At 35.5% G+C, this 22,426-nt stretch overlaps 1 protein-coding gene across 1 annotated transcript in view; it reads right to left on the bottom strand.

Annotated features, from left to right (window-relative positions):
• The window catches only part of LOC150108517 (receptor-type tyrosine-protein phosphatase mu-like), a 1,155,664-nt gene that overhangs the window by 990,322 nt on the left and 142,916 nt on the right, over positions 1–22,426 (bottom strand). Inside the window, exons 4-5 of the mRNA XM_090415942.1 lie at positions 19,451–19,705; positions 7,282–7,413 (exon numbers count right to left, since the gene is read on the bottom strand). Coding sequence (XP_090272068.1) covers positions 7,282–7,413; positions 19,451–19,705 — 387 coding nt within the window. The remainder of the gene's footprint in view (positions 1–7,281; positions 7,414–19,450; positions 19,706–22,426) is intronic.

Genomic DNA, 22,426 nt, shown 5'->3' with positions numbered 1-22,426 from the left:
AAGTATATAATTTCTTGGTATCTTTAATTTATATTTAGAGCCAAAAAACAATATGAAATGGATGTTGGCATGTGAGGACTATGTGTGAAACATCAAAAGCAGTCAATATAGCCAAAGAAGTGAAAGACCACAAAATATTGGGAATAAGCAAGACAAGATGGAATGGACAGAGACAGATCCAACTGATTTCAGGAGAAACAATACTATATGCTGAAAACAAAGATCTGGATATTACACATGCAAAAGGAGTAGTGGCAATAATGATGCCCAATAAAGCAAGAGCTGCAATGATAAAATGGAAACCAATTACAGAAAGATGCATAAGAGTAAGATTTAACTCAAGAGTCTATAAAGTGACAATTATAATGTATATGTACTAACTAATAATTCAGATGAAAACGAAAAATATGAATTTTATGATATATTATAAAAAACAGCAGATGACACAAATCCTAGAATTATTATTATTATTATTATTATTAAACAAGACCTCATGGAGTCAAAGACTCATCTAGGAGGTCCTTTTATCTTACACACACATCTCATCATACCGTGTCTTAAACACATTCAAACTACTTGCAGACACCACGCTCTCAGGCAAGGCCCTCTTTAGACCCTCTCCTTATTATAATAAGGAGAGGGTCTAAATGCTGAAATAGGAAATGATCATACAAATAAGAAATAATAATGGGAAAGGAAGGTATAAAATATTTAAATGTAAGTGGAGAAATATTACTGGATTTCTGCATGGCAAATGAATTAGTAATAATAATAGGAGGATCCATCTTTAAGCATAAAAATATGCATAAAGTAACATGGATAGCACAAGATGAAAAAAATGTATAACCAAGTTTATCATATAATTGATATAAACAAAATGGAGAGGATTGCTTTTGAATGTGAGATCAATGAGAGGAGTCAATACTTATACAGAGCATTTTTTAGTAATAGAAGAAATTACAATAAGATTAATGAACATAAAGAAATTGTAATAGGCAAAAATATATTATATAACATAAATGAACTAAAAAATATGGAAACTAAAAGAAAATATGTGGTAGAGATTAAAAATAGATACAAAGTTCTTATTCGGGCCAGACAGAATGAACATGAAGAATTCAGAAGTATTGAAGAAATATCGACAGGTAATAAAAACATATACCATGAAGCCACAGAAAAAATACTAGGAGTGCATAGAAGAAAAGAAAAAAATGGATTTCTTCACACAAAAAAACTCAAAATTTAACTAAAAAAAATAAATTAAGAAAAAAATAATACAAGATAAGAAAAACCTCAGCTTACAAGAGAAGTATAATGAATACATAAAGTTAGTCTATTGACAACTAAATGAGGCAGAAATTGCAAACTAATAGAGGTGATACTAAAACATTATATAATATTTGTTGAAAGCTTTTTCCACTATTTATACTATAAATTAAAGATACCACAAAATTATATTCTTGGTTTGATCCTCTATCAAAGTGTAAGCAAACAAAGTTTGCATGTGAATTAACTTCACAACTAGGCAACTCGTATATAGATGCTAATGACAAAATATGACTTCTGCATTACTTCAACTATTGAATCATATTCAATATGACTTCTGCATTACTTCAACTATTGAATCATATTCAATATGACTTCTGCATTACTGCAATTATTGGTATCACTTCTGGGTCTGGTTCCCACTGATGAGACCTCAATAAAGGTTGAAAATGGTCTGTGTAGTGATCCCTTCCCATAATGCATAGTGTTATATTATACATGTCCGTAAGGATATGTGCTTTGCATTATGGAATACTAAGGCAAGTGATGTGAAGTCATTAACCTCTATATATAAGGTACCCAGTCATGAAGTTACTTCACATGAAACTTTGTTTGCTTACACTTGGGTAAAAGATTAAACCAAGAATATAATTTCTTGGCATTTTTAATTTATATTATATAATATTATGAGAACAATGACAGGCAAGGAAAGAAGAAGAGATATTATTAAAGACCAACAAGGAAATAAAATACAATAATAAAAAGAAAATAGAAAGATGGGTAATAATGAAAAGAGAAAAATCTGAAAAAGAAATTAAAATACTAGAAAGAAAAGAAAAAATATTAAAAATATACAAAAAGCACTAAAAGAATGTAAAAATGGAAAAGCAGCTGATATAGATGGCATACCAAATGAACTATTAAAAGTAGATATAGATTTAATTCTGAATATACTCTATCCATTTCTTAACCAAATATAGATGCAAGAAGAATTGCCAGATGAATGAAATATTTGGTTACTGATCAAAATATGAAAAAAGAAAAAAGATTTGACTGATTCCAATAATTGGAGAGGAATATCACTATTAAATGCAACAAGTAAAATACCAACATAATAATATTAGAAAGAATACAAAAAAAAAAAAAGAAAGAGTAAAAGCTAAGAGAAACATAAGAAGGATTTAGAGCCAGCAGGTCATGTATAGATCAAATAGCAACACTAATAATAAAAATAATAATAATAATAATAATAACAGAACAGTCAATAAAATGGCAGTCAAATCTTTATATCAACTTTGCCAATTTAAAAAAAAGCTTTTGACAGCATTGAGAGAGAAACAACATGGAAAATTATGTCACATTAATGGCAAAATTATCACCATAGTTAAAAAAAAATTATGAAAAATATAAAATACAAATTGTACACAATGCAGAACTTTCAGAAAAGTTTGAAATTAAAACAGGAGTTAGACAGGTCTGCTTTCTCTCCCCAGTGATTTTTCTTATTGTAGTAGACCGGGTTATGAGAAATGCCATGAAAAGCACAAAAGGAATACAGTGGAATTTAACAAAACAGCTATATGACCTGGATTTTGCAGATGATATACTGGCACATTTTATATTTACTGGCACATACACAACATATGAAGACAAAAGCAATAAAACTCAATGAAGAAGCATTGACTGTTGGATAAGAATAAATAACATGAAAACAAAAATAATGAAAGTAAATAATAAACAAAAAGGAGACATAGTACTGGATGGTCAAATTTTAGAAATTGTAGAGAATTTTAATTACCTAGGATCAATAGCAGAGGAAGATATAAAGTCTAAGATACAGAGATCACAGATAATTTTAACATGTTAGGGAAAATGTGGAGATCAAAGCAAATAGGCTTAAAAAACAAAATCAGGTTATTTAATACAAATATCAAATCAGTTCTACTCTATGCATCAGAAACATGAACTACACACAAAAGCAATTAGGAAAAAACTGCAAACCTTTGTAAATAAATATTTAAGAATTCTACAAATAAAATGGCCAGATAATATATCCAATAAACTGTTATAACAAAAACTAAACAACCAAGGCTGAATGCACCAGTTCTCATCTGATCACTGAAGTTAAGCAGCATTTGGTCTGGTCAGTGCTTGGGAGGGTTAACCTAGGAACACCGGGTGAAGTTGGCTTAGTTTTAAGCACCTCCGTAGTGCAATTGGTAGAACAATGGTACGTTGCACCCTTCGATTGAAAAAGACCCAAGTTTGATTCTCGTCGTGATGCGAGGAATCTTTATATGGACTTTTTTCAATTGAAGGTGAGTTAGCCGATCTCATACAGAGGAAGGAGGGTTTTTTTCTCCCAGAAACTCAGGTTTTTCATCATACATACAGACAAATTGGCCCATCAGAACACATGCAATTTACAGACAAAAAAAATACTAGTTATGGTGGTGGGCAGTAGTTAATGTGTAGCGGTGGAGACGGAGATTAGTACAGTAGGTGTCCTCCCACAATGAGTCTTCAGACTCCTTGGAGGTGTCACGAATAATAATAAACCAACAATGTATGATATCAATCAGAGAAAATAAAAATGGATAGGACATGTACTAAGAAAACCTGAAAAAGACAAAATCAACCTAGCATTAGAGTGGAATCCACAAGGAAAGAGGAAGAGAGGTAGATCAAAGATATGCTGGCAGAGAGAGTAAAAGAAGACCTCAGAAAAATTGGAAGGATCTGGACACAAATGAAGAGAGAAGAACAAAACAGAATTGATGGAAGAAGTTTTTTCACTTGGCTATGCTACTAATTATATATTTGGTTTAATCCTTTATCCAAGTGTAAGCAAATAAAGTTTGCACCTGAAGTATTTTCAGGGCTGTGGCAACTTGTGGTAAAGGTGGTATAAATTCTGATCACTTGCCTTAATGTATCCCATAATGCAAAGCACATATCCTAATGGGTATGTATAATGCTATGCATTATGGAAAGGGTCACTACCCACACTGGTTTTGACATTTATTGAGGTCTCATCAGTGGGAGCCAGACCCAGAGGTGGTGATACTAAGGTGAAAATAATGCAGAAGTCATATCACCATATACCAGTTGACAAAAGGTGTCAACACCTCATTATTAAAATTCTCTGGATTAGAGATAGTTGATGGAAGTTTTTTCACTTGGCTATGCTATCAATTATATATTTAGTTTAATCCTTTATCCAAGTGTAAGCAAACAAAGTTTGCGCCAGAAGTATTTTCAGGACTGGGGCAACTCATGGTAAAGGTGGTTAAGTTCTGATCACTTGCCTAGTATCCCCAATGCAAAGCACATATCCTTATGGGTATGTATAATGCTATGCATTATGGAAAGGATCACTACCTAGACTTCTGCATTACTTCCACCTTAGTATCACCACCTCTGGGTCTGGCTCCCACTGATGTGCTTTGTGCAGAAGTGGTCCCTTTCCTTAAGGTATGAGAGGCTCTGCTTGGGCTAGGTTTTTGCCTGTCTCTGAGTGGGGTCACCACTGAGATTATGGCTCCGTCTGGTGGTGGGGTGAGCCTACCACTGGGTAGAGCCAACACTGAGAAGTTCGTCTCGGTCACGGGGTGAGCCTCTCACTGAGTGGAACAATGCTGAGTTTGACGGTTCTTTGGTCACTCGTAGGGAGTAGTCTGGGGGACCACCTAATTTTTAGAGAGGTCTTTACTTAAACAGCACCTCAATAAAGGTCGAAACTGGGTGGTAACCCTTTCCATAATGCATAGCATTATACATATCCATAAGGATATGTGCTTTGAATTATGGGATACTAAGACAAGTGATCAGAACTTATACCACTTTTACCACGAGTTGTCCCAGTCCTGAAAACACTTCAGGCGCAAACTTTGTTTGCTACACTTGGATAAAGGATTAAACCAAATATATAATTGGTAACAAAACAGAGTCAGATGGAGATATATGGTAGAGGCCCTATGCTCCCAATGAAGTGAAGAGGAATAAGTAAGGACAATGGGACCAAAACAAATCTTGCCTTACAAGAAAGACCACATTTCATCTCCCTCACCTTTGACAATAGCCAGATCCTTTACATAAAACCAGATATCTCATTTTGGACTGACTACTCCACTAGCCTCTCCTGGTATAAGTACATCATATTCATTGCCTTTTCTACATCCAAAAAACTAGGCATGCTTTTCTGATCAAGACATTATTTCTCTCATATATGCAGTTGCTGATCAGCATTCATTCACTGTCCAGTTTCAAACTTCTACCTCTGATCTAAATAGTCTTCCACACACAATTTCCCCTAAGAATGGCAAACTTCAGTTGTTAAAAAACCATATCAACAGGTTCCGTCTTTCTTGTTGATCACTTGCACCCCCCCCCATGTACAGAATAATAATATAGGTCTTGAAATCTCTCATGTGTGAGAATGATGTACTGTATTTACTTCAATATAACTCACACCTTTTTTTCCAAAATTAAAGTTAAAAAATCGAGGTGTGAGATATATGCAGGAGTTTTCTGAAACTAAAGTTTTTCAAGATAAAACTAAATTGACATTTATAATTAAATCCTCAATATTCATTATAATTTATAATTGCTCACATTATTTATAAAATTAATGCATCTAAATTTTAATTATCGGTGTTATTTAAGCGATCAGCCACTCACCTTCATTACGCAATATATTTGAATCTTTAGCGATAATGCTTCTGTAATAAAATTAAAAGTTTCATTTTTGCTTATCCTTTTATCATTTTGGAATCATATGGTCTTTTAAGTTTAAAACCAGCACTGTAACTTGAACACTTCTCCATATTTCAAGCAAAAATTACTAGTAATTTATGAGACTTGAGATACATAATGAACAATCCTTTATGAATGATTAATGAGAAGTGAAAGCACAGCGCAAAACAGACAGCAATAACAGGCCAATAGAAATAGTTCAGCTACGAAGACATACATATGATTGGTGCAGTATTAACAAACGATTCTGCAACTCAATAGCAAAAGCAAGTGTCGACAATTTCTGAGCTAACTGCTGATTCTCTTCAACCAAATTCCAAAATATTTGAAACTGCCATAACAATTCGCTGTCTATTTCTTAAAGTTTGAAATTTTTTCATGTGGGAGGTATATGCGAAACTTTTTAGTTTCTTTTTTCGTAAAGTAAAATCAGGGGTGCAAGATATACGCAAGGACAAGTTATATTCAAGTAAAAAAAAAAATTAGAAATTCGATGATAATGAATTTTAATTTTTAAATGCATATGGTAAATATTATGAAACACTAGTCTCTATTACAGCAAGAATTTATTCTAATATACTCTTAAATCAACAAAATAATCAGTTTTCCAATCATGAATTATACAGGATATCTGGGCTAGATGTATCCAAAAATAATGACTTATAATGCTAGAACCACTCATTATATTTTCTCAAACTAAAGCTCAGCCAATAGGAAATCTCTCCAAGATTGGCTTATTTGTCACACTTTCAAGGTCACTAGTGTGCATGTATAATTGCGCATGCACAAAAACAGCATAGAATGGCTATTGCTTATTAGTTGAGATCTAGGCAGCAGGGTCAACTTCCTGGGAGCCTAGATCTCCAGATATAACGCCATTGGACTTTTTTGCATCAGGCTTTATTAAAGACTGTGTGTACCAGGGATATGTCTGAGATTTGGATGATTTGAAACAACTTATCATTGCAGCAGTAATGATAAGTTGCTCTAATAATGCCTCGGATACCAGAAAACACTTGGTAAGAGCTTAAGTATCATTCTGACATCTGTTGAGCTACAAAAGATGCCCACATTAAACTTTACTAACCTTCATAAAAACTTGGTGAGTTACTCTGTATAATAACAAAAATATTTTAATAAACCTTATAGATGCTGAGATATAAGTGTGTATTTTTGGTTACCTCTAGTCTGGACACCCTGTATTTAAATATGAAACAATATCTTTTGTGCAATCATGCAATGAAAATTGTATTTACTTACGAATCTGACAATTACTCCCAGTAAATCCAGCAGGACAGACACAAACACCCCAGATGTCATGGCATATTCCTCCATTATAACATGATGGACATTCTTCATTACAGAGTGGACCATATCGGTTAGCTGGACAACCTACCCAGATAATTTATTTCTATAAAATATTTACAGAATTTTTCTACATATTTCAATTATTATTATTACATATAAAAATGATCTACATGCTCTGTAGATAAATTCTTCAATTTAACTTCCCATGGTATGCCTGTCATACCATGCCCTTTCTACAATTTCTCCATTATCCCAAAAATCATTATCCCAAATCCATGCAGAACAACCCAGGTATAGGCTTATCAAGGCCTTATACAACTGAACAATAACTTCCTCAACTTCATTTCTCAATATTCTCCTCGAAATCATTATCATCATCATCATCATCACTACTGCAATATGCACTGTGGTCTTTACAACTCTTGCAATATGTTTTACTTTCATGATTTCAGTTTTTTTGTCTTATGAACTGGCAGCATTAGAATTACAGTTAGAAGCTCAAGAATCAACTCTGTAGAAGCACAGCTCTGTTCTATTCACCTACTATATATATATATATATATATACAGGGTGTTCGGGATAAATTTGACAGTTTCGTAAGGAAAAAGAAAATCTTCTTTGTATCTATTAAATTTAATGAATTGACAAAAAAACATTACAGGCAGAGTTAATTACAATACTATCAACAAGATTTACTCAAAATAACCACCATTAGCATCGATCACAGCTTCAATTCTGCTTCGGAACCTCGAACAAGCTGATGCTACAGTCTCCCTGGGAAGGGCCGCAAAAACTGTTTTAATTTTATCCATTAACTGGGCTTTTGTATTACTGGAAGTGCGATTGGTGTCTTTTTCAACTGTGCCCCATACAAAATAATCCATGGGGTTAAGGTCTGGGGAGTTTGGAGGCCAAACATTTGGACTGGTGAAGTCGTAGAAATTTTCAGACAACCATTTTTGACTTTTCCCAGAGGTGTGGCAAGGGGCCGAATCCTGCTGCCATACATACGGCCTACCATTGGCTACCCTTGTTATCCAGGGCTTGACTACAGTTAGCAACTCCACGAACAAAGCCCGAATTCCAATGCCAGGGTTCTTCAACACCTGTTCCTGCAGATTTGCGAGGAATTCTGCTGTACGAACGCAATCATCAGATCGTCTGCTAGGGATCTTTCTTCTTGCTACATCCTCGTAGTCACCATTGCAAGTCTCTAGTTCATGCCTGATTGTTTTTACTGTATTCAGGGAGCATTGGGCAGCAGTCGTAATATCCTTATTTTGATGGCGGGCACGAATCATCATGATACAAGTTATTCTCTTCCATGATTCAGGTGGGTTCCAGCTATCCATCCTTTCTGACATCTTGTATATGAATGAAGAAGGGTCCAAACTTTTAAATGAAGAGAAGTGTGTGTTAATACATGTAACTTACGGAAAAATATAATTAATTATAAATATGTCAAATTTATCCCGAACACCCTGTATATATATAGTTTAGACACTTGTAGTTCCTCTATGAGTGTGGCTAGGAAGGTGATGAGTATAAAGAGAAAGAGAAATTGGCATATAAAAGGAAATTAACTAAAGCAGCAAAACAAAACCCTTGAGCAGAGTTTCCCAAAGTATGGTACATGTATCCGCCCCCCCCCGCCCCCCCCGAGCTGCAAAAGGTCTTTAGGGGATATTAGGCACTTTTTTGCTGATTACTGTAACTTTTTTTTTTTACTTTTATTTTTGTTGCTATTAATAAATGGAGGTCTACTCTATAAATAATTTTTCAATAACTAAAAAATCTCAAGAGAGTTTGAAAAAAAATATCGTGAGAGCAAAAATCATGAATGACATACCAGCAGAGTTGTGTGAGGATAAGGAAATGAAGTTTGTGGATGTGTAGCATGTATTTAAGAGATGAATGGAATTATACAGAAGTGACGGATTGCATTTGAATGGCTCTGGAGTAAGTGACCTGGAGAAACTGTTGCTAGATGAAAGTGCAGTGTATGATGCAAGCAAGAGATCAGAAGTGACGTGAAATATCAGGAGAGTGGAATGCAAGAGAACTGAAATGCTCTGCAATGAAAATAGTAGCAGTAGTGTGAGAAATGAAGAAAGAATGGGAATTAAAGAGGAACAGAAAAATGAAGGCGCCTAGGTGGACAGAGAGACAAACAGCATAAGGAGAGTAGATGTTGGAAGTAGTAGTGAATGTATGTATGGGGGAATCAGCATGGGAATAGAAAGGATCGGGATGTGAGTGGGGTAGTTGATACTAAGTGGATATATGGGGTAACTAGTGATAAGGAAATCAAAAGTGACTGGACAGGTATGGTGGGGAAATGACAACCAACAAGGGGCTTAGCTGATTATAGACTTAAAGGTGCTGTGTTTATTTACAAATGCCAGGAGTATCAGAAATAAGGTAGATGAAATTGTTTCACTGATTGAGTTTATTCACCCAAAAATTGTTAAAATAAGTGAAACATGGTTGAATGAGGACGATATCCTGACAGGAACAGAAATGAAAGGGTATGATTTTTTCACAGGGAAAGAAAGGACAAGAAGGAAGAGGGGGAGTGCTGCTGATGACAGCAGAGGAATTATGTCCATATAAGGTAGAAATGCAATAAGGAAATAGTGGAAATAGTGGTAATGGTTTTGAGGTGGCATGGTGTGAGATGGCAGTTGACAAGAAGAGATATTTTGTTGGATGTTGCTGTAGGCCAGGGATGTGAATGATGATGATGATAACAAAGAAATGTATGAGCAACTTCAGTTAATGAACAAGAGAAAAGTGATTACAATGGGTGATTTTAATTATGGCAGTATAGACTAGAATGAAGAGATATCATTTGGGAATAACAAAAATTAATTTCTCGAGTTCACAAGAGACAACTATCTTAGACAGTATATAAAGGAGGGCATGCAATGATCAAGAGTTTTAGATCTGATCATTTCATCAGAAAATGTAATCGTGAGCAGAGGCTCACATTTTACTCCAGTTGGTAAGAGTGATCATGAAGTGATCATCTAGATTGTGGCTAGCCATATGAAGACTTCTGTGAGGAAAGGATATATGCAGAGTACAAGGCACATGATTATGACAGGGCCAGAAGACAGCTTGGAGCATGGAATGAGGAGTTGAATAGAAAGGAAATAAAAGCTGCATGGGTTCCCAAGCAGCATTTATTTCCTTTCTACTCAATGCTACACTTAACAGCATCAATGGATGAATGTATTCCAAAGGTTAAAAGGCTGAATAAGGTAGATGTAAACTGAATGAATGAGAGGATTAAGCATCGAATCTGGAAGAAGAAAGTACATTGGAAGCAGCACATAATAATTATTAATTAACTTAAGGAATACACAACGTACACTAGAATATAAATTAAATTAAACTTTAATATACCGTATTTTCCGGTGTATAAGACGCACTTTTTTTACCTTAAAAATTCATCTTAAAAATGGGGTGCATCTTATATAATGAAGGTAAAGATTGTTTCCTCTTTTCAAAGTGATACGCACTCCCTTTTATGTTCCAAGATCTTTGTAGGCGGTTAATGGTGCAATCAAATTGATACGTGACCTTCATGTGACTTCTAGCGCATCACTGCCTAAGAACAGGGAGCTCCTATTCAAGTTTCATAATATCTTATCTGAGAAATCAGTTACGATGTTTATCAGTATTGAGTTGACGTGTTGAGATATTTTGTATTCAGTTTAATATTTCCCCGTAGATTTTAGTGATGGAAAAAATCAGGTGACATTCATATACTTCAAGTTACAAATTGCTGGTTGTAAAATATGCAGAACATGAGAATGGGAAGCTGAAAGACATTTTGGACCTCTGCCTACAGAAAAAATGATTAGAACTTGGTGTGGTCAGAAGGAGATTTTGTACAATTTGCATGAAGAAAAGCGCGCGGAACGTGGAAAAATTGTGAAGTGGCCAGAACTAGAGACCGAAGTTTTGAAATGGGTGCAAGAAAATCAGCAAAATGGCATTGCCATTTCAACAAAAAAATGATTCGTACACATGCAGTCAAAGTAGCCTGTGAGTGTAACATTGAAGATTTTAAAGGTGGTGCATCATGGTGTTACCGTTTCATGAAACGCAGTGGACTTTGTATGCATACAAAAACAAAAATCAGTCAAAAAATGCCAAAAGAATATGGAGACAAAATTATTTCTATATTATAAGAAATTAATGATGATAGAGAAGAGTCAGATGACAGTGACATGGGTTTTGCAGGTTTCTGAAAGGTCAGTTTACTATTAAAAATTACCTATTATTTTATCCATTTTTTTTTTTTAAATCATACTTTAAAGTTTAGGTTTTTTCCAGAAAATTGTATTAAATTTCTTGGGTGCGTCTTATACACCGGAAAATATGGTATATTTCCAATATTTCGGCAACGTCACATTGCCCTCTTCAAAGGAACTTAAAATAAAGACACGTGCACGCAGGCACTACACACAGTAAATGAGGATGAAGCGAGGAAGCTATTGTTTCTCCTAAAAATCCTGATGGTGCCCCCTAGCAAGCTATATAGGTATTCTTGGCCATTTGGCTGAAGGTCTCCTGATGTATGTCTCCAAAATATGGGGCAGTCTCATGCAACCAAATTTGTTGAGGTTTGGCATGTTTCTTAGTGCTGAAGCTGATTCCATGAAAAGTCTTTCAAATTTGAACTTGCTTGGCATGTTTCTTAGGGCTGAGGCTCATTCCATGAAAAGTCTTTCAAATTTGAACTTGCCTGGCATGTTTCTTAGGGCTGAGAACATGTTTTTTTTGAGAACATTTTTGGTTGCATGAGACTGCCCCAAATTTGGGAGATGTACATCAGGAGACCTTCAGCCCAACGGCCAAGAATACCTATATAACCAGCACCATCAGGACTTTTAGGAGAAACAATAGCTTCCTCGCTTTATCCTCATTTACTGTGTGTAGTGCCTGTATGCACGTGTCTTTATTTTAAGTTCCTTTGAGGATGGCAACGTGATGTTGCCGAAATATTGGAAATATATATTAAAGTTTAATTTAATTTATATTCTAGTGTACATTGTGACTTCCTAAAGTTAATTAATAATCATGTATAATCAATGTATAAGCCTTTCTACGAGAAGCACATAATAAATAATAGAAATAATCAGTTGCACAACAAGTATGAAGAGGCCAGAAGAGTGATTTAGTTAGTAAGGACAGCAAAAGTGCAGTATGAGCAGAAATTAACCAATCAGGCCAGGAAAAATCATTGGGAATTTTTTTGATATGTGGCACGTAGAAAGAAGAAGGATTATGGTAAGATGATGTAATGGATGAAAGTGGGAGATTGGTATCTGTTTCAGAGGACATAGATGAGGTATTCAGTGAGCAGCTACTCAGAGTGTTTCATCTTCAGTTTGAAATCAGAAGCTCAAGTGTAGAGAATGAAATGAGAGAAGACTTAATGGTGAGCAAGCAAGGGGTACATGAGGAGTTAAGTAAGCTAGATGTCAATAAGGCAATAGGACTTGATGACAAATTTTACCTTCTGTCCATAATTCCAAAGGAGTGGACAGAAGGTAAAATTGTTCTGCTTCACAAAGGTGGTGAGGCTAATGCTATCTGGGATTGTAGTTGAGGTATTGGAGAGATTGGTAAGAGATACGATACAAAAGTGAATTGACAACAATAGGCATTTTTTGTGCTAGTCAGCATGGATTTGTTAAAGTGTGATCGCGTTTTACCAACTTGCTTATGTACTATAATTGGACAAGGGAGTGCATACAGAGTGATATACTTGGATTCTGCAAAGGCTTTTGATAGACTGCCACCACAAGTTGGTTACTAAGCTGAAGCAGATGGGATTGGATAAGTGAATTGGATAAGTGACTGGCTATCAGATAGGTATCAGCAAGTTGTGTATGGTTGAGCAGTATCTTGGAAGAGGAAAGTCACTAGTGGTGTGTACATGGGTCCATTTATTATTATTATTATGTGACACCTCCAGGAGTCCAAAGCCTCATCAAGGGAGATCACCTACTTTACAACTCTGTCTCCACCAGTCAATCCACCCACTACAATGAATTGCACCTGCCATCATCATCTACACCAATGCCATCTACCACTCGCTACCACTAGTATTTTCATAGACAATCACAACCATCCATGCCCACAGTGAGATTCAAACCCACAACCCGTAAGGAGATGAGCTTTGCATTATGGGAGATATTAAGACAAGTGATGAGAGCTTAGTCCACCTTTACCATGAGTTGCCTCAGTCCTGAACATACTTCAGGCGCAAACTTGGTTTTCTTACACTTGGATAAAGGATCAAACTAAATTTATTCAAGTTTCATTGATATACCACTTATTAGATATCATTTCTCCATACCTTTCTCAAGCCATTTCTTTTCTCCTTACTCATCCCAGAACCTCCTCAAATCAAACTGTTTTCTTTACAAGTGGATTCGGCATACTGGACAATGAGCTAAAGGAATTCTTTGTGCTATTGAATACATTTTTCAATTTTGTAGGTGATTTAAAAGTAACATTAGAGTTGTAAAGGTGTAGCATTTTGTTTATTTTATCTGATATTTTATCTTAACATATGGAATGGGTATGATTTTACTGTGATCTATATTATATCCATTTTGAGGTGTAGTTTTAAAAAGAATTTTGATTGTATTTTTGCTATAACCATTGTTTATAAATGTATTGCTAATAATTTATAATTCTTACCGAAGAACAAATTGTTATTCCTCTGTTTCTGAGAGAGTTAATGCTTCCAAGTTTTTATGTGGTAAGAGCAGAAAGTCAAGTAAGAGTCTAGTATGTGTGAGGACTTATGATAGACAGTGAAGTACAGTCTTAATGAGTGTGTACAGACTTCTGTACATTCATGAAGTCTGTACTTCATGAAGTACAGACTTCATGAGTTTTCTTCCTTTGCTGGATACACTGTACATGAAGTACAGTGTATCCAGCAAAGAAAGAAAGTTTTGGTTTTCAATTTCAAAACAAAATTTTATGTGTTTGTTCATGTGGCTGAGTGAAGTGTTAAAAATTTGGTGGCTGTGTGGCCAGATAATGAAAACATTGTCAATGTATCTAAGGCCAAACAGTAGGATTTAAACTATGGAAATCTAGAGCATGTTGCTCAAAAGCTTCCATATAACAATTAGATAGGCAAAGACTATTGTTAACTTTTCTTGACAGACTTTATGTCTTAGGAAGGACCTCCCTCGATGAGCCTTTTGACTCCTTGGAGGCCTGAATAATAATAATAATAATAATAATAATAATAATTGTACCTTTGTAATGTCTAATATGATCACAATATGGCTTACTGTATATGTCGGCGTATAAGATGAGGCCTAAATTTTAGGCCATTTTTAGGTTTTAAGCTTATGTCAGTTGTATAAGACGACCCTCCAATTTCTTCTTCCTTGTATTAATGCAATGTTAGGTATTCTTGTTTATATCTCATTTATATCTCTATTTAGTTTGATATCTCATGCAAGCAAAATTTTATTAAAGATCATGCTAAATAGGACTGAGGCCAAAGTTGAAGCAGAGATGCCCCAGGAACAAGCAGGTTTTAGGAAAGGTAGGGGCACCAGAGATCAGATCCTTTGCCTTAGAGACAGATCATAGAAAAATATAAAGAATTCAGACTCCCTCTGGTAATGTGTTTCTTAGACTACTCTAAAGCTTTTGACTGTGTTGAGCATGTAAAACTGTGGGAAGTAATGAAAAGAATGGCTTTTCCTCAACACACTATCAGGTTGACAGCCAACTTGTATAAGGAGCAAGAAGCCACAGTAAGAACAGGTGTTGGATTGACTGACTGGCTTCAAGTTGGAAAAGGAGTTAGACAAGGATGTTTACTTTCTCCTCACTTGTTTAGTAAATATGCAGAGGACATCATGCGTGAAGCATTGGATGAGCTCAGGACAGGAATTATGACAGGAGGTAGATTGATCAGTAATCTGAGGTACGCTGATGATACAGTACTCCTTTGTAATGACATGGAAGAACTAGGACTAATACTTGACAAAGTTAACAAGATCAGTAATAACAGAGGACTTCAACTCAATTCTAGCAAGACAAAGATCATGGTTCTCAAAGGAAAAACAAACAGAGAAGCTCTTGAGAAACAAATGTATCTTAATGGAGAAAGAATTGAGGAAGTCAGCAAGTTTGAGTATCTGGGATCCATTATTAATGTGAAGAATTGCTGTTCAGAAGATGTCAGAAAAAGGTTAGGAATGGATAAAACAACAGTCAGAGACCTGTCTAAAATCTGGAAGGATGGATCTATCTCCATGGGAACAAAGTTTAGGATTTTAGATGCAGTTGTTTTTCCAACAGCGACTTACTTATGGATGCGAGACGAGACTTGGAACCTAAAGAAGTCAGATAAGAAACGGATATATGCTTTTGAGATGTGGTGTTACAGAAGGCTGTTGAGGATATCATATACTGAAAGTCGTACAAATGAATGGGTGTTAGAAAAGATTAGTAGAACTTTAAGGCTCCTTAAGGATATTGACAGAAGAAAGTTAAAATATTTTGGACACACAGAAAGGATGGAAGGAGGACTTCTCAGAACAGTAATAGAAGGTAAAGTTCCTGGGAAAAGAGGCAGGGGTAGACCATCAATGAGATGGATGGATGGCATGTGTGTGTGGAGTGACTGATCTTCATAGAGTTGAGGCTGCCAGAAAAGCAAACAACAGGACTACATGGCGAGGCCTGGTGTGGAACATCACCAAGCATCAGAGTGACCATACGGCATCTGTAGATGACCAGTGAACATAGAGAGAGGTATTGTTGTTGTATATCCATTATTTTTATATTTATGCATACCAGTTATTTTTTTGCATAGTATAGATTTAGTATTTATGCGAATTACCCTAATTAAAAGTGATTAGCCCCAATTTTAATTATTTATTAATTCTGCATTTTTTTTTTAATTTTAGGATTATTAATATTGTTATCATTTAAAATCATGGAACCAGAAACAAAACGAAGAAAGTATGAAGCTCGATTTAAAATAAGGGTAATTGAAATGGCAAAATAAACTAATAACTGTGCTGCTGCAAGAAATTTTGACATAACCAAGAAGATGGTAAGAGAATGGAGGAAGAAAGAAGATAATTTTAAAAAATTGCCAAAGAAAAAATGTGCGATGAGAACGGGGATCACCCGATGGCCACAACTAGAAAATCACGTTGCAGAATGGGTATTCCAACAAAGGCACAATGGTTATCTTGTTACAAGAAATATGATTAGAGCATATGCACTAAAATGGTCAAGAATTGAATCCAGATGAAAGTATAGAATTTCAAGCTACTTCAGGATGGTGTAATCGTTTTATGAACAGACAAAATCTAGTAATACGACAAAAAACGAAAACTGCTCAAAAACTAGCAGCAGATCTTGACCAGAAACTTACCAGTTTCCATAAATTTATTATTCAGTTGAGACAAGAATATACATTTCTATTGTCAAAATTGGAAATATGGATGAAACTCCTATGAGTTTTGATATGATAAGCAATAAAACAGTGGAGTCTAAAGGTAGTAAGAATGTGCTAGTTCGAAGTACAGGTAATGAAAAAACAAGGTTTATGTTGTGTTGTCATGTTTGGCTGATGGAAACAAGTTAAAACCAATGATCATCTTCAAACATAAAACTAAACCTTCCTATTTGTACATTTTCAGGAAAAAGGATGGATGGACGAAAATGGTGTGAAATTATTATTATTATTACCCCCAAGACCTCATGGAGTCAAAGACTCATCTGTCAGGTCCCTTTATCACACACACACAGCTCATCATACCGTGTCTTAAACACACTCAAACTCCTTGCAGACACCACACTCTCAGGCAAGGCATTCCAATCATTTACAACTCTGCACGAAAAAACCTGCCTCTCACTCCCCTATTCATACCCTCTTTATACAGTTTCCAGGGATGACCTCTGGTTCTCCCTGATCTCCCACTATTTTCTGTAGAACTACTCCAACATTGATCCTATAACAACCCCTTACCAACTTTTTGGTCTCTATCATATCTCCCCTCTTCCTCCTGTCCACCAGACTCTGCAAATCACATCTTCTCAATCTTTCCTCATACTCAACATTCCAGAGGTCAGAAACTACCTTAGTCAATCGCCTTTGGACCCTTTCCAACATCTCTTCATCCTTCTGAAAACCAGGTGACCAAATCTGGGCACAATAGTCCATGTGTGGCCTAATCAAAGCCTTATACAACAGAACAAGAATCTCCCTACTTCTACACTTCAGTGTCCTCAGCATCATTCCCAGAAGCTTTTGTGTTGTCTTCACAATTTTGGCTATGTGTCCCTTAAATTTTAGATCCTTATCCACTATCACCCCAAGATCTCTTATTTCCTCCATCTCCAACAATATATCCTCACCAAGCATAAATTCTGCATCCCATCTTTGTTTTCCAAATTTTAAAACCTTACATTTTGCAACATTGAACTCACATCCCCATTTCCGTGCCCAATCACTCAATTTATTCAAGTCTTCTTGTAAGGCCGCTACATCTTCACTACTCTTCATGGCTCACCCCAACTTTGCATTATCTGCAAACAACTGAATATCTCCATCCAAATCTTCACCTATATCATTAATATACAAGTTAAACAGTAATGGCCCTAAAACAGACCCCTGAGGCGCTCCACTAGTGACTTTCCCTTTCATTGATATTGCTCCCCCATACACAACTTGTTGATACCTATCAGATAGCCAGTCTCCAATCCAATGCACTAATCTAATATCCAACCCCATCTGCTCTAGTTTGATTATCAATTTATCATGAGGTACTCTATCAAAAGCCTTTGCAAAATCTAAGTATATTACTGTGTATCCTTCTCCTGTGTCCGAGGAAGCAGTCACTTTATTATAATAAGTAAGTAGATTACTAAAACACGATCTCCCTTTAGCAAATCCATGCTATCCATCAAAGATAATACAATTGTAGTCAACCCAATTCTGGATCCTAGTTCTCACAAGCTTCTCCAACAACTTAACCACAATACCTGACTTCTTTATGAAGTGGCACAATCTTGCCCTCCTTCCACTCCTTAGGAACTTGACTGAGTGCAAGACTCGTATTAAAAAAATATGTCAAGGCAGGTGTCAACTCCCTGGCACATTCCTTCAGTATACGTGGTGATATATTATCAAGTCCCAAAGCCTTATTAACATCTAGTTTACTCAACTCCCTATACACCTCTTGCTCACTTACAGTCAGTCTCTCTTCCCCATCATCAACTGCTCTCAATCTCTCCATGAAAATTATGGATAAATAATGTGTGAAACACGCAATCAGGTGGTATAATGAAGAAACGCAGGTTATTAGTATGGGATATGCTGCATCACTTGATATGTTGTGCAAATTTGTGATCAAAGCATGGAATAAAGTAAAAGTAGAGACTGTAATAAAATCATTTAAAATGTGTGGTATCTCTAATGGATGGTACAGAAGATGATCTTTTATGGGACAATGATGACGATGAAAATGAAATCAATTCATTGGATTCGAACTGGGATCTTTATGATGATCATCTAAACAATAAATCTGAAGAACTATTTTCAACAGATGATGAAGAAAATTAACGTGAAAATTGAGATTAATAATAATTATTCGTTTTTAAGACTTACACTTATTGTAATATTTTAAATAAATTTATGTAACAAAAAATTACTCTGATTTGTTTATAAACACTGCCTATTTTCTTATATAATGATGTCTTGTAACTACCTAACTGTTCATCCAAGAAATTAAGCTTCCCTTTTTATACTCGCCATATAAGATGACCCATGATTTCTAGGGGTTTTCTGTAGTATTTGAGAGTCGTCTTATATGCTGACATATACGTTAATTAACAGAGTTTTAGCATGAGGCAGTGGCAGAGAAGGTGACTAGCATGTGACCAAGATAATATCAGAACTCTGGAATGTTCATTCACAGGACATTCCACTCTATGGATAAACAAACACAAATAAAGAATAATAATAGGAATAATAATAATAAAAGCAATAATAACAAAATCATAATGAATGTAATTATGAATATAATAAAAAATGTACACAAACACCAACCTCTAACAATAAGTCTCATAATTCCATGAGAACTTTCATTTCTTCTACCCTGGTAATAACATTCATATATTCCTGAATCAGAAACTTGAACATTTTCTAATTTAACTTTTAGCTGTCCTTTCCATGATGTCATTTCTGTACCACCATTGTGAATCCATTCAACAGGCAAGTTCATATCTTTTATTTGCTGCATTTCAAGAATTACATCCTCACCTTGATTTGCAACTTTATAGGGCTCAGCAGCATCAATTTCAACTACATAATGAAAAATTATATGCACATAAACAAGCACATCAAAATTTTTCTCTTCAAGAGAGAGAGAGAGAGAGAGAGAGACAGAAAGACAGAGAGGAGAGAGTTAAAATCAAAGCAGAAATAAAAATATACTCTTGTTACAATATATAAAGAATACACTAAATGTTTTCAATCAATATCTTACATATTTCTAATGAAAACAATGCCATGCTCTGCATAATTAACCATTATAATAAATGTTTAATGAATTAAACATATTTTAATGGATGAATAACATAACTGTAAAGCTATCTTTGGAATCTGGTATTTCATTAATTGTTCGTATTATCAAGGATGATAATATGAACAATAGATGAAATATGTGGACCAATACTAGAACAAATGTTATTATTATTATTATTCAGGCCTCCATGGAGTCAAAAGACTCATCGTGGGAGGTCCTTCCTAAGAACATAAAGTCTGTCAAGACTCATCGAGGGGAGGTTCCCCCCAAAGAAACACAAAGTCTATCATACCACTCCTTAAACTCATTTACCGTTCTCGTCCTCACCACTCTATCAGGCAATGCATTCCACGGCTCAACCACCCTCCATGTAAAGAAACAACTCCTCACCCTCTTGCTCACAGTTTCCTTTCGTAACTTCCAGGGATGGTCTCTTGTCATCACTCCTTCCCGCTGTTCAACCAAGTGAAAGAACTCCCCAGTGTCAACCCTGTAACCACCTCTCAACAGTTTAAAAGTCTCAATCATATCACCTCTCCTTCTTCTATCTGCCAAACTCAGCAGTCCACATTCCCTCAGCCGATTCTCATAACTATCCTTGTACAGTCTTGAGACCATCTTTGTCATCCGTCTTTGTATCTTTTCCACAGTTAATTTATCCCTTCAAATCCTGGGGACCAAATCTGAGAACAATAATCCAAGTGTGGTCTGATCAGAGACTTATACAACGGAATGATAACCCTCTTATCTCTGCAGGTCAGTGTCCTTCTCATAATTGCAGCAATCCTCTGTGTTACCTTCACCACCTTTGCAATATGTCCCCTAAACTTCAGGTTTCTATCAATCATCAACCCCAGATCTCTTGTCTCCCCAACTTCCTCCAGTATAACTCCTCCCATAGAGTATGCAGCATCCCATCGATGTTTCCCAAACCTCAAGACCTTACATTTTGCTGCATTAAACTGACACCCCCATTCATTTGCCCATCTATCTAGCTTATTCAAATCCTCTTGCAGGGCTACCACATCTGCACTATTACTAATAATCCTTCCCAGCTTCGCATCATCCGCAAACAACTGAATATCCCCTTGCAATCCACTGGCAATGTCATTGATATAAAGGTTAAACAATATAGGTCCTAGTACTGAGCCCTGTGGGACCCCACTTGTTACCTTCTGTCTCCTTGAAACTGCTCCACCATACACAACTCTCTCTGATACCTATCAGAGCCAATCCTGAATCCAGTTGACCAATCTGACATCCAGACCCATGTGTTGCAACTTAAATATCAGCTTATCATGTGGCACCCTGTCAAATGCCTTTGCTAAGTCTAAGAAAATTGCAGTATATGCCTTTCCCTCATCTAATGTTCTTGTAACTTTATTATAAAAGGCTAGCATATTGCTAAAACAAGAGCGCCCTTTCACAAATCCATGTTGACTCTCACAGATAACATTACCCTCATCTTCCCAGTGCTGTATATGGTCCCTCACTACTTTCTGCAAGATCTTAACAACTACTGATGACACACAGACTGGTCTATAATTAGACACTTCCAGTCTGTTACCACCCTTATGTTGATGACCTTCAGTTGATTAAAACATTTTGTCAAAACTTTAAAAGAAGTGAAAGGATACATGCATCTTCTTACATTAAAAATTCCCAAGATTTTATTTGCAAAATTCAAGATTACATATTACATAAGCAGTTACACAAATGACCCAAACGTTTTCCGAAATGACAGTTTTATCACTTCATAAAATTATCTAGCAAACATTCAGAAAAATATGTCCTTTTGGTTTATAACTTGATCCATCTCTCCTCATGCAGTTCAATTTATCAATGATACTAGAAGGACTCTAAGACAACCTAAAATTCCCACATTGGCATATGTCCATTACCCAACACTTCTTGCAAATACTATAAGGATGGGGGAAAATTAGAAAGTTTGATTGGCATACATAGGATAAGTCCACCAAGCTCTCCATTTTGCAAAAGATATTTGATATGATGATGGATACAATCTAATACCAAGTCAGCTGAAACATCGTCACTATTAAACAAGAACCTCCTGTTTCTAAAACCAGAGCAAACAGTGAAAATTCAGCTATTCAAACAACTTCAAACTCAACAAAATGAAGACAAGCATCACAAACATAAGAAAAATGAAAGAAAAAACAAGAACCAGTAGAATAATTATAGAAATGCCATGTCATGTGAGATGTCATCTGATATTACTGAGACAATGACAACAAAAACGGGTAAAATATTTTGAAATAACACAAATTTAAATAAAATGATTATATTCAGAAGTTGTCAGGAAACAAAAAATTGACAGCTATAGTATACAACAATAAACACAAAAACAACTTATTTAATGATATCTGAAGAGCAATATGAACAAATTTAGAAATGCAAAATTGGATAATTGTTATATTCAGGCAATAATAATGAAGGAAAAGAAGTGGATAGCTATAAATATGTGGGACCAGGGCTCT

This window comes from Typopeltis vanoorti, chromosome 3 (genome assembly GCF_054136105.1).
Source record: "Typopeltis vanoorti isolate ZY-2024b chromosome 3, IOZ_Tvanoo_1.0, whole genome shotgun sequence".
Taxonomy (NCBI): Eukaryota; Metazoa; Arthropoda; class Arachnida; order Uropygi; family Thelyphonidae; genus Typopeltis; species Typopeltis vanoorti.
Note: the sequence above shows the minus strand (reverse complement) of the source record. Positions and strands in the feature narration are given on the sequence as shown.